The sequence below is a fragment of the Microtus ochrogaster genome, chromosome 6 (assembly GCF_000317375.1).
Source record: "Microtus ochrogaster isolate Prairie Vole_2 chromosome 6, MicOch1.0, whole genome shotgun sequence".
Classification (NCBI taxonomy): domain Eukaryota; kingdom Metazoa; phylum Chordata; class Mammalia; order Rodentia; family Cricetidae; genus Microtus; species Microtus ochrogaster.
Genome location: NC_022013.1, coordinates 78,711,370 through 78,724,794, shown reverse-complemented (window position 1 = coordinate 78,724,794; position 13,425 = coordinate 78,711,370). Strand labels below are relative to the sequence as shown.

Sequence of the window (13,425 nt, the reverse complement as noted above, 5' to 3'; positions counted from 1 at the left end):
CTCCCAGTGGAGAGAGAACCAGCTCCCAGTAGAGAGAGGACCAGCCCCCAGTGGAAGAAAGAGAGGATCGGCTCCCAGTGGAGAGAGAGGACGGGATCCCAGTGGAGAGAGGACCAGCTCCCAGTAGAGAGAGGATCGGCTCCCGCTGGAAGGGAAGACAGGCTCCCAGTGGAGAGAGAGGACCAGCTCCCAGTGGAGAGAGAGGACCAGCTCCCAGTGGAGAGAGGACCAGCCCCCAGTGGAAGAAAGAGAGGATCGGCTCCCAGTGGAGAGAGAACCAGATCCCACAAGTTGTTCTCTGCCTTTCACGTGTGCACTGTGGCACATACACATGCACGCACACACACAAACACATGCACATAAACTTTTTAAAAAAGACGTAGCTTGCCTGTGACAGTAATAAAGGTGATCTCATTTTTAATAAAGGTGGTTACTTTTCCATTGCCATGATCAAACACCACAGCAAGGCATCTTATAGAAGAAAGAGTTTATTATTTGGGCTCATGGTTCCAGAGGGTTAGAGTCAGTGATGGTGGGGACAGTATGGGGCAGGTGGTAGACTGCAGGGCAGGAAGCTAAGTGCTCATATCTTGAGTCACAGAGTGAACTAGAAGTACATAGCTTTTTACTCAAACCTACCCCAGTGACGTTCTTCCTCCAGTGAGCCTGCAGCCCTTAACTTTCCCCACACGGGACCAACTAGAGACTAGGTGCAGATGCCCAAGATTGTGGAGGGCAAGAAGGGACTGGAGGAGAAGCAAGACAGACTCAGGAGGCTGCTGTCTTTCGCTGGTATGGCTGACGAGGCCCTTTGCTTTTCAGGAGGACTGGCCCTGGCCCAAGTACTCTTTTTCTATGTGAAATACTTGGTGCTCTTCGGTGTTCCGGCCCTGCTCATGCGCCTGGACGGGCTCACACCGCCACCCCTTCCCCGCTGCGTCAGCACCATGTTCAGCTTTACCGGGATGTGGAGGTCAGTCTCGTGGTTTGTTTAAGTCTTTGGGGGTGTGTCCAGTGGGCTTCAGAGAGTTTCCTCTTTCCCACGCCACATTAGGTACTACACAATCTTTATCCTGCTATGACGATGGCAGCCCAGGCTTTCTGACCCTCACAGAGTGAACACAAAGCTACGGAGGAAAGTGAGGCAGGACTCACACAGGACTATGATGTCTCACGGTTGTGATAAAATACACGGGTCAAAGAAATTTAAGGGAAAAGGCTTCATTTTGGGTCGCTATTTGAGTATAAAGACCAACATTGAGCCCTAGATGTGGGAGCTTGGGAGGCAGCTGGTCATTGCGGCTGCAGCCAGGAAGCAGAGAGCAGTGGATGCTGGTGCTTACCTCGTTTTCTCCTTTTTATGCAATCCAGGACCCAAACCCGGTGAATGGTACCACCTGCTTTTAGGGTGGGTCCTCCCTCCCCAGCTAACCTACCCAAGATGGTGTGCCTGGAGGCTCGTCTCCCAGGTGACTCTGGATCTGGTCAAACTGACAATAAACATCATCACAGACATGCTATGGGGTCTTCATCACTTTGCTTTCCTTGAAAAGTGAGCGTGTAAGACACACTGTTGACTCTAAACGGGCAGAGTGTAACAGCCTAGGCCAGCGCTCACTGCCATTTACCCATTTGCAGGTTTTGAAAAACCTGGTCTGGTCATCTCATCTCTTCAGTAACAATAGTAGTGTGATGTGTACATCTGTCTCCAGAAGTTCTTTTGAAGAAGAGGCAAGCCACAGAAGATGCTTCCAGATGCCAACACTCAACTTTGTGTTGTTCTGTGCAGGGTCCATGCGATAGACCGATGTTTTCGCTGAGTTCTTTGGCTGTTACTGATAAGCCCCCTGAACTTATGATTGGCCTGGGACTTTTTGTTCCTAAAGATCCCCAAGTCCCTTATCATTTGTGACGGCTGTTTTCCAGAAGGACTTGTTTGCACATGAGTTTTTCTGACCATACCTAGCATGTAGCAAGGGTCGGATTGCTGTTGCAATCGCAGACCCAGTGGAAGAAGCTCAGGGTGACTGCTTAAAACTTGGTCTTCAGTTCCCTCGCTTGCTTCTTTCTAACTCTCGCCCTGTTCAGAGTTGCTGTTTGCCTCGTTCATCTCTGTAGACCCAAGTGGAGGTAGCAAGAGAACTCAGTTGCCAAACCCCTTCTGGAGGACACAGGCAGCATGCAGTGTTGCTTCTCCATAGCCGTGTGGGCACATGTGGCATGACCTGGGCTTCTGTATGCACGTGTTAGCTGTGTTTGCTTTATGGGGTCGGAGGTTTCCTGTAGCCATAGAAGGGCAGCTCAGCAGCTCCCTTGCATCTCCTTTGTCCTTTCATCAAGCTCCAGGTTGGTCTTTTTAAAGCCATGATTGGGGAAGGCAGAGGGGCTCTTTTCATGGCTGGATAGTTTTTGCTGAGATGAACCTCACTGGAAGCTGTCATCCTGTGACCTGCTCAGAAAAGGTCGCTTCCTCAGTCCATGGTGGGGACCGGGTATGATTTGGGAACATGTCACAAGCATCTGGTGGGAGCCCTGCATGGCTTCTCTGCCTCTCTGTTGTGACCATCTGCTCTAATGTCCTTGGGAAGGATTTTTTTTTTTCTGAGGACTTCTGTAGGGTCAGCTGGAGTGGTCACCATGGTGACCAGGATGGTTTCCTTGTCCATAGTTACTAACTCACTGATTGCTACAAGGTGGCTGTGTTCCATACAGCAATACAGATAACTGTCTGTTTTTGTTTTATTTAATCAAATTTAATTTTTTCAATTTTTAAGTGTGTGTGTTTCTGTGTCTATCTGTCTATAGCTATGCATATGTGAGTGTATATATCTGTGTATCTGTATATAGCTATGCATATGGCCCCCTTGGAGCCCAGAAGATTCTTGACATTGAATGCAGTGGGGCGGGGGTTATAGTTACTTTGACCCATCCGGTGTGAGCACTAGGAGCTGAATTTGTGTTCTCTTGAAGATTGAAGGGCAGTATACACTATTAACTAATGAACCATCTCTCCAGCCCCCTTATTTAACTTATTTTTGCCCAAGAAAGGTCCTCACCTTACATAAACTACAGAGATGGCTAAAACATATCCGCCATTGTCATGTAACAAATGGTTACTCTGTGGGGCTCCAAAGTGTGAGCCCTTGAAGCGACTGCGATTGAAAGTTATTTACAAGAGCACTTGATGAAAATATGAATAGATTCTCCTCTAGGACTGATGTAGGCTCCAGTTCTAGCTTCTGCAGCATGTAAGACTAGAAGGTTCCTTCCCATTTTAGATTTATTGATCAAAGCAAGTGTCTGTGTGTCTATGTGAGCCTTTGTGAGTTTGTGTGGTGACCAAGGAGGCCCATGGGCATCAGATACCCTGGAACTGGAGTCACTGGTGTTTGTGAACTGCCAGGTGTGGGTTCTGGTAACTGAACCTGAATCCTCTGCAAGAGCAGGACGAGCTCTTACAGGCAGTGCTGTCTTTGTTTTGTTCTTGAGACAAGGTGTGGTTGTGTTAGCCTCCGCTGGTTTTGAAATCACGAAATCGGTCTCTTGTTGTAGTAGGAGGCTGCTTGTTTGTTCTTAGCTGCTCAACCCCAAAATAAGCACACAGAAACCATATTATTTGCAATGCTATTTGGCCAATAGCTTAAGCGTATTTCTGGCTAACTCATATCTTAAATTAACCCATCTCCATTAATCTGTGTATCACCATGAGCCTGTGGCTTACTGAGTAAAGTTCAGACATCTGTCTCTGGTGGGGCTACATGGCTTCTCCCTGACTCCGCCTTCTTTCTCCCAGCATTCAGTTTAGTTTTCCCCACCTACCTCTGTTCTACTATAGGCTCAAAGCAGTTTCTTTATTATCCAATGGTATTCACAGCATACAGAGGGGAAATCCCACATCAGCCCCCTAAATGTTAGGGTTACTAGCGTGCACTACCACATCAGCCCCTCCGTATTTTTAAGTTTCTTTCCAGTGTGCTGGATACTTAGAAGAAGTGCTTGTGTCTTTGCACGAGGTGTCATTTTCAGGTTAAACAGCCGAATTTCAGAATCCACGTGAGCCTCTGAGCCGTGGTGCCCAGGGGAAAGCTCAGGAGAGGCTTTTATCAGGGGAATAAGAGTGCTGATTGTCTTTGTGTCATTTGTGACTGTTCCTTCCTCACAGGCAGGTGTTTCAGTGTTGTGTGTGGGAGTGCATGGATGTCTGGTGTATGTGCGTGCACATGTATGTGTGCACATGCACGTGTACATGTATGTGTGCACATGCATGCGCGTACGTGCATGTGTGCATGTATGTGCATGTACACGCATGTACGTAACATGTATGTGTACATGTGTGCACATGTATGTGTGTACTTGTATGTGTCTGTAGCACATGTGAGTGCATATGTACATGTGTGTTCATGAATGTGGAGGCCAGAGGTAAATATTGGGTGTCCTTCTCAATTGCCCTCCGTCTTCTGAGACAGTCTCCCGCTGAACCTGGAAGGCATTGATTGGCTAAGCTGGCTGGTTAGCAAGCTCTGAGGATCTGCCTGCCTCTGGCTCTCTTGCACTAGGGTTGCAGAATCCATGACCACACCCAGCTTTGTTCTGTGGGTTTCCTGTTACATTTCTGGGTTGTGGTCTTTTAAGGGAAGGCAAGTTGTGAAGTTGTGATGCCTAGTATCCAACTTTACACCCATGTCTCTGGGCTGCATATGGGGTGTTGCTGCAGACCAGGAATGGCTCCCTCTTCCTGAGTGTAAGCAGAATTTAGTCAAGAGCAGAGGGGAAGCTGGCGGAGCTCATGTTCTGCTGGGCTGTGGCGGAAGGGAGAGGTTTAGAGCAATCTCCTGGAGGTTATTGAGTGATTCTCTCAGTCTTCTGGAAAATAGATATCGAGTGAAGTTAGAACCAATGATGAGACTGTTCTTAGCTTAGAACCAATGATGAGACTGTTCTTAGCTTAGAACCAATGATGAGACTGTTCTTAGCTTAGAACCAATGATGAGACTGTTCTTAGCTCAGAACCAATGATGAGACTGTTCTTAGCTTAGAACCAATGATGAGACTGTTATTAGCACAATACTTTATACACCGAACACGAGGCTGGCTGACTGTGCCATCTTCCAATCAGGACTCCAATGCCAGCAGCCTGCTGAGTCATTGGAACCTGAGCTTTGTAGCCTAGAACAGACGACTCTGGCCATCGGCAGGGAGATGGTCTTTCTTGACAGGACGGTTTATGTTGGCCATGAAGAACTGCTGCTCTTTCTGATGGCCCACATCTACAGTTGGGACCTGCTGGTTCTGTTCATGCCTGTCCCCAGCTTTTCTTTCCATGGATCTCATTGAAACATTTACAAACGTAGCAAAGCCCCAGGGAGCAGCTCTATTCCCGTGGTGTGAGTTTTTCACGGCTGTATGGGGCTGAGAAATTGAAATTTCTATGCTTTAATCTCTAGGTTTCATGTTTTAATTTAGAGGAGCTGAGATCTCTAATGAGTATCTTTTGCCAAGAGTCATTAAAGATGGCGTTGCCTGTCTGAGGTTCCAAATTAGCATTCTGATGGTGCCCCTGATTTGATTCCCAGCTATAGAGGTGAAGTGTGCAAAGTGATAGGGTTTCCCACAGTGGCTGCTGAGTTATGGGTCAATTTCCGTTATCTCAAGAATCTCAGGCAGCTTGCCCTCCACACTGCTTGAATTACGATGCTTCCCAGTCTTTGCAGGCAAATTCATGCATCATCTGCTATCCCAGAGGAATCTGGATAGCAGTTGGTGAGGGTTAGACTTTATTGCATGAGTATATCTTTAGGCTGGGAGGAGGAGCAGGAGGAAGAGACCCAGCACTTTCTCTCAGTGGGGCATCAATTGCCCAGACTAGGAGGCCAATAGAAGACTTTAGCTCTCTAGGTAGGGAGCTGGTTCTGCTGTGCAATCAACAGTAAATCCAGGGATGGATGGCTGCTTCTTTGAGCCTCCTGCCTCTGAATGAGGCTTAACCCCAGTTGTAGGGCAGGGTGCCAGGATGCCATGGCCTCCTAGCATCGCTGGTACAGAACAGAGATTAGGTGAACCTAAAGAGGAAAGGGGGAGCGGGCTTTGTTCACAGTGCTCACCCTATCCAGAGGGACCCTGGTCCCCAAGAGCTTGCTCCTCATCAGCTGTGCGACTCTTTCTGGGCCAATCTTCTACCTCTAAAGTGAGGATTTGTCCTATAGGATAATGTAATGATCGTTGGAAATGAGATTATAGTAGACCCCTGGGAAGTAATAAGTTTTTACTTTTTTTTTAAGCGGGGCACTGGCAGAGCCAAAGGTGACCATGAGGTCTACCTGCTGCTGGGCCAGGCCAAGGACCAATGAGTGCCAAAGGGATTGGCTAAGCAAAGACTCCATCCAGTTGGAATCTAAAGCAGCCATGATCCAGCAGAGTGGGGTAAAGTCACGAGCTCACAGTCAGCCCAGTCACACGGAAGCGGGATGGCTTCCTACCACATTATGCTACTCATGGGATCTGGCAAGTTGGCAGCTTCCTTCCACCTCGTTTTTCTGAGGTGTTAAGGTGGACTGGTGGCAGCACTTGCTCTGGCGGCTGCCATGGAGTTAATGGAGACCACACACTCCGCAATGGACGCAGGGCAAACACAGAAATATTAGCTCAGTGTCATTGGTACAGACAGGGTAAAATTCATACCGTGCCTTTTGCCTTTTTACTTTCTAGTAAAGAAAGCCTGGAAGGGTGAGTGGTTGGAGGTGTGGAAAATGGAAGCATGTGACCCCAGGTCTGCCCCAGGCATTGGGGTATTTTATTACTGAGCACGCCCGCAGTGTCCTCTATGGACTCTGTACATCTTCCTTCGTTTCCCTAACTCTTCCCTCCTGGTCCCCAGTCAGCAGACTCAGTAAATGCATTTTTCTTTCTTTATATTTTAAGAACTATTTTTTTTTCTGGACACAAACTTCCATTGATCAAAGTGGAAAGGAAATATGGAGTTGGCCACTGTTCCGTTTTGTTACCGGGTTTGTTTTGCTTCAAGGCTGTCCTTTCCATTTTCCTTGTGTTGAAGATTTTTCTGTGCTCATTTGTGGACGGACTCTTTGATAGAAGGCTTCTAGAATAGAAGCAGTGTGGCACAGGGAACACCTGGGCCTCTTCCTATGGAGGGCATTGGTCATCCCTCAGTCTTGCTAGTCACCAGAATATGGTGTTGGGGGCACAGGTGTGGGGCCAGGCTGCCTGTGCTTGGGTCCTGGTTGCCCTTGGGAAATCCATGCTGGAGTGATGGACGTGGAATGTCACTCACAAGTGCATGCGTTTGAACACTTGGTCCCTGGTAGATGCTGATGTTTGGGGAGTTTGTTGAACCTTCAGGAGGTTCAACAACTGGAAGAGGCAGGTCACTGGGGGCTGTCCTTCAGGTTTATAGCTGACCTTGCTTTCTGTGTGGTTCTGACTCTTGATCCGCTGGGAGAGCAACCCCCCATGTTCCTGCTGCAGACATGAGCTGTTCCCCCTCACCGCTCTTTCTTGCCAGGATGGAGTCCAGCTTCTCCAACTGCATGAGCTCAAACAAACCTCTCTTTCCTTATTTTTCTTCTTGTCAAGTGTTTATTTTGTCACAATGATGAGAAAAATGATGAATTCAGTAGACAATCATGGTTTTCTAAAATTCTGCCCATTGCAACTTAAGAGCAAAGATTCCAGTGTTTTGAACTGGTGTGTAACTGGTCTTTCTCTGGGTGCTGTGAACCACACCTGAAGGATGTTACACACATCATACATGACCACCATGGGTTCTCAGCCTTCCTCACCTCCTGGTGTGTAACTGGTCTTTCTCTGTGCACGGTGAGCCACACCTGAAGGATGTTACACACATCTTGCATGACCACCATGGGTTCTCAGCCTTCCTCACCTCCTAATTTTCTTCGTCAGGTGTTCTATGTGGTGTGTCAAAATATTATGTCTACTTTCAATTTTATTGAGAACGAATGCACCTTGAGAGGAATCTGGGAGGAGCGTATACACCTGCGTTAATTACAGTCATCACTTCACCAGACGCTGTGCTCTGCCATAGATAGCAGATGAGGGAGGAAGTTGCCAGCTTGAAGGGAGAAAAGACTTTCCATTCAGACTTTGATGCAAGGGGAGTCTGACAGCTGCTTGTCTTCAGGGTTGGAGTTTTTCTAAGGGAAGTGCTGAGGAAAAAAAGTTTAACTCTCTTTACACGTTCAGTTGAGGAAACAGGATGCAGTGTTGGGAGTAAAGCTCTTCTAGAACACACTGTGGAAGCATTCAGATTCTAGCGACGAAAGCAGAGCGGCTGTAAATATGTAGCTGGGGTTCTGTGAGATGGTTAGGTAAGTGCCTTCAACTGTGTTGAGCGTGAGCCTGAGATAGGATGTGGGAACCAACTCCCTAGAAACTCGTTGTGGAAGTGGCGGAGAAGGGTTCCATTGGCAGAGAGTTGGTTTGTAGACACCAAAGACTAGGAGGAAGGAGTTGCCTCATTAGTCCAAGTCACTGACTGGGTGGTGGTGTGGGCTGTTGCGGGCTTCCCCCATTATGTTAGAGACAGAGATCTAGAGACTTCTCTGATGCCCACACAGAGATGACTTTTTCTCTCATGGGTGTTTCCCTCTACACCCCCTTAGCCTTTCCACCCCTTTGTCACACTCTGCCCACATCTGCCCACATCCGCTCCCTAGTTCTGTGTTGTAGAAAAGCCTTCAGCAGGTTGGCATCTCAGAGGCCAAAGCCAGAAGTAAACATTCTCCTGTAGTGGCATTTCAGTTGTATTTTAATAAATAAAGACTGCCTGAAGATCTGAGGGAAAAACAGTCCCACTGGTCAGCCTTACAGACTAGGTTATGGTAACACACACCTTTAATCTCAGTAGCCACAATGACACGCACCTTTAATCCCATAGCCACACTTGTTGCCATAGAAATTGGGTGGTGCACGCCTTTAATCCCAGTGGTACACACCTTTAATCCCAGCCCTAGAGAGGAGTATAAAACAGGATGAGACTGCTCTCAGAGACAATCTCATTCTGAGATTCCTGGAGGCGGGGGTCACCATTTCAGACTGAGGTCAAGGTAAGAGCCAGTGGCTGGCTGTTTTGCTTTTCAGATCTTCAGGTTGGACCCCAATTTCTGACCCTGAACTTTTATTAACCATGTATCATTCTGCTTTTAGGTTTGCATATCCCCCTGTGTAGTAACCTCTCCTTCAGGATATACGGGGTCAGCAGAGGGTGGGCAGGGAAAGATAGCTGGATAATTTCATCTTCTTCAGTGTCATTTCTGTTCCATGTCTGCTGTGGACAAGAGGCATCTTTCTCTTGTGGCACACTCCTTAGGAAAGGAGCCGTGTGTCTCAGCTCTCATAAGTAGAATAAATTTTCTTTTTGTAATGATAAGAAAAGTACTTAAGATTGGATCTGGATTTGATTCTGAATTCCTGAGCAACTAGGTCATGACTAGGGACTAGGGATTGCTAAGATACAAAATGAGTGATTCCAATTAAAAAAGTTCTCAGTTGAATGAGCTGATTTATTCTGGGTAATAGTCTTATCAATAAGGATGAAGATATCATCAAAGGCTGTGTCACATATTCCAGGTCTTACCATTGGTAAGAAAGACTTTTGTTGAATCACGAATTTTCTCAGAGATGAAAATTCATGCATTCTACATCACTGTGGGTGATTATATTGCCTCTTTCTGTTATACCATGAATAAGTGCAAGATTCTTTTTATTTGTTCATATTATTTTTATTTACACATATGCGTGTATGTCTGTGTGAGTGTACGTCACATGCATGCAGGCACCTGCAAAGGTCAGAAGAGAACATGGGATTCCCTAGTTGTGAGGTTTTAGGAGGCGTGAGCTGCCTGACTCAGGCACGTGGGTACTGAACACAGATCCTCTGCAAGAGCAGTGTGCGTGTGTGCTCTCAACTTCTGAGCCATCTCTCCAGCCCCAGAAGCACTCGTTGGTGCCGTCTTTTTGAGTCCTTAGACTACCGATTGGTTTGGCTTTGCTGTGCTTGCTTGTGTTGCTATTTCAGGCCCTCTTGTAACTTGCCATCTTCATTCCAACAACCCATGTGCATAGGGGTTAGTGTTACAGTCCTGGATACAAGCAAGGCTCTCTGAGCCTGTCCAATTGTTCCCCAGAGATCAATGCTAACACTTTGTCTTTATGAAGAACTCTAAACTGTGGCTAACCCATGGTGTAAGATTGGACGGAGTCTCTGATTGTCGTGCTTAGAAGTGTTGCTTATTTCTTGCCTTGGTGTGCAGCGTGGCATGGTGTGCAGCGTGGCATGGTGTGCAGCGTGGCGTGGTGTGCAGCGTGGCATGGTGTGCAGCGTGGCATGGTGTGCAGCTGGGCATGGTGTGCAGCGTGGCATTCCTGGCATGGTGTGCAGCGTGGCATGCCCCAGAAGTTTTGAGGTGAACATTCAGAGGTTTGAGGCTCTCACTCCATCTATCATTCTTTTGTGCTCTGTTTAAAGACACCTGGCTGATGCATGATTTTGCCTCACTAACACTGAACTCGTGCCCAGCGGCACTGGGCCTGAGGGAAATGGGGGAACACTGACACGGTTTTTTCTCAGATAAGATGCTCCATGGCTTTTTCATGCTTAGGACACCACACAGTACTTCCTGTGACATGCTTAGGAGACAGTGATGTCGTCTCCCAGAACACACCAAAATGTGGCAGTGTAGATGGGATGCCAGTGTGGAGTGCACCAACAGCACAGCGAGCCCTTTCCATCTAACAGGTCCAGAGACTCGCGGTTCTGGCCTCTGAGCTTGAGTAACTGCACAGATGTTCATCTGGAGCTCTCATGGGTTTTATTGATCAGATAAACTCACAAATACAGGGACCTGGGATAATGAGCATGGATTTTCAAGGGACGAGGCTAGGCCTCACCAAGAAGGTTGTATGCAGTGCAGACCTGAAGGAAGATGTGAGACCCACATGACTAGCTGGGGAGGTGTTGCAGGAAGACGGTGCAGCCAATGAAAAGGCCCCAGGGCCAGGTGCATGTCAAAGAGAACAAAGAAGAGCAATTGAGACCAGTGTGGCTGCAATGGAGCAGGAAGTGACAGGCTAACAGGAGAGGGACAGGAGATAGGACAGGAGAGTGGTCTCAGATGCCACTGTGAAGTGACTGGCTAACAGGAGAGGGACAGGAGATGGGACGAGAGTGGCCTCAGATGCCACTGTGAATCCTTTGTCTCCACATCTCAGATGGAGACTATGGGAGGGAGCTGAGCTTCCAGAAGCAAGCGTGCCATGTGGAAGCACAGACCCAGTGCCTGGCCTCCCACCACACAGAGAAAAACTGGGCTGTGCATCTGATATCTCAGGACTGCGAGTCAGCAGGAAAGCTGAACTCCGGGGCTGTGGTATGCAAGTGCCTCTAGTGGCTGAGGGTGGGCTCTAGGGATCAACGAGATGGTTCAGTGGGTAAAGACATTTGCCCCCGAGTCTAATGTTCCTAAAATCCCTTCCCAAGGAGAGACATAAGTCATATCCACCCCTTCTTCTAAGGTCCCAGTGTCAAACACAGTTGCGATTCAACTGAAGGTCACTCTAAAGAGTCAAAGAGCTCTGTTGGGCATCCTTACAGGGCATAGGTGAAGGGCTACTTAAAGGGGTATGGGTTCTGCTCCTCTAACGGATGTGTCCAGAAAACCCTACTCAAAAGGAACAGGATGTCCCTGTAGCCACAGAAATGGACTCTCCTTCCTCTAGCCCCGCCCCATCCCCAATGCCACATTCAGAGTTGCTGGTTAGTAGATGTAGTTGGATACTCTGTGGGGAGGTGGAGGTTGGAGGGTGATGGGATGAGCGAGTGGAAGAGGCATACATCATCAACAAGCCCAACAGGGATGATCTTTGTGAGGCGGGCACAGCTACATGCGTGAAGATGACAGCCACACAGGACACCTGATGACCCGAGCTCAGGTCCCAGCACTCACGTGATGGAAGGAGAGCACTGACTGCCGCATGTTGCCCTCTGATCTTTACATACTTTACATGCCACAACACTGGCCCATGCCCGCAGTTTAACACGCGTCTGTTTAAAAGGGTTGAAGATGGGCTCCAGATCAGGGTGAACTACTCAAAGCATTCAGTTCCAGAAAGCCTGACTGCGTCATGAGTCATGGCCATTTAAGTGATCCCAAGCCTAGGGCGCCACAATGAGGTGGCGCTCACTCATGGCTTTCCTGGGTGAAAGGCACACAGGGTCCTTTATAGAGTTCCCTTTTTCTCAACAGTCATGGTCCAGCCCTAAGACTGCTTTTCCTCTCGTCCCCCCTCTTGTGGGAAGAAGAAGGTGGCCAGACAGCTCTGCTGCACAGAGGTGTTTGCGTTTGACGCTGAGTTTGGAAGGGATTCGGGTCCTGCCCCAGAGGATCCTCAATGAATACGGAAAACACTTCAGACCACGCGTTATTAAAGGCGTGTGCAGAAGCCGCGCCTGTACAGTGCGAACTTATTAGCATTTCAGAACCATGCCTCTTTTAGATTTAATTAGATTTCAGGCTTCAGTCGATTTACTAAATGAATTTCTCACTGCTTAAAAGGTGTCACACACTCACGGCAGCAGCTTTTGCTTAGTCCTTTGTGTCCTCATCCACTCAGGCAGATCCCGGCTTCTGTCTGATTCAAAGCCAGAGGTCGTTTTCCAAAACTACCATGTAGAGTAAACACAGCCTCTTTAGTGCCTGTGGATGCTGGGGTCATTGGCTGTTTAACCACCTTGTCCACCCTGGATGCTCTGGTGGGTTTGCCAGCAATGGAAGTAACAATAGCCACTTTCTGGTTGGGGACTTTTTTGTGTATGTGGGAGTCTGTGTATAGTTGTTTTGGCACAAACCCACAGGCATTTATGTCTACTGTTGAGAAGGGTGTTGGGGCTGTTTAGACAGTGGGCAAATAAATGTGGTGACTCAGGCCCTGTTGGTGACTCACGAGCTGGACAGCAGGCTGCCAACCATGTGCACTTAATGATGCTCCCGGTTTGTTTAAGAGAGCAGAGTGAGTGACTGGCGCATCCTGACCCTGATTCTATTACGGCCAGTGTCGGTGAAAACACAAAATACAGCTCTTACCTCACAGAGAAAGACATGGCTTATTCTAGAAACAAACATGAATGTCCAAGGCCCGGGAAAAGAGATTCAGCTTTCCCCAAGGGCTATGGTCCAAGGAGAGCAATTTTGTAACATTTTAGTAGAAACAGAACAAAGAAAGCTGTCAATCAATAGTTCTCAGATATAGCGGTCAGACGGCGGGCTTTAGCAAAGAGGGGAAAAATCTGCTATGGTTTCTGGTCCTTTCTGAGGACACATTTAGCCTTGGAGTTGATGGGAGCTGGTGTGACAGTCACAAGGTCATTAAGTCACACACAGAGGAGGTCACTGA

General features: G+C 48.0%; 1 protein-coding gene across 1 annotated transcript in view; it reads left to right on the top strand.

The window, feature by feature from the left end:
• Hhat (hedgehog acyltransferase) overlaps positions 1-13,425 on the top strand; it is a 245,988-nt gene that overhangs the window by 73,303 nt on the left and 159,260 nt on the right. Inside the window, exon 8 of the mRNA XM_005348897.3 lies at positions 823-973. Within this exon, the coding sequence (XP_005348954.1) occupies positions 823-973 (151 nt within the window). The remainder of the gene's footprint in view (positions 1-822; positions 974-13,425) is intronic.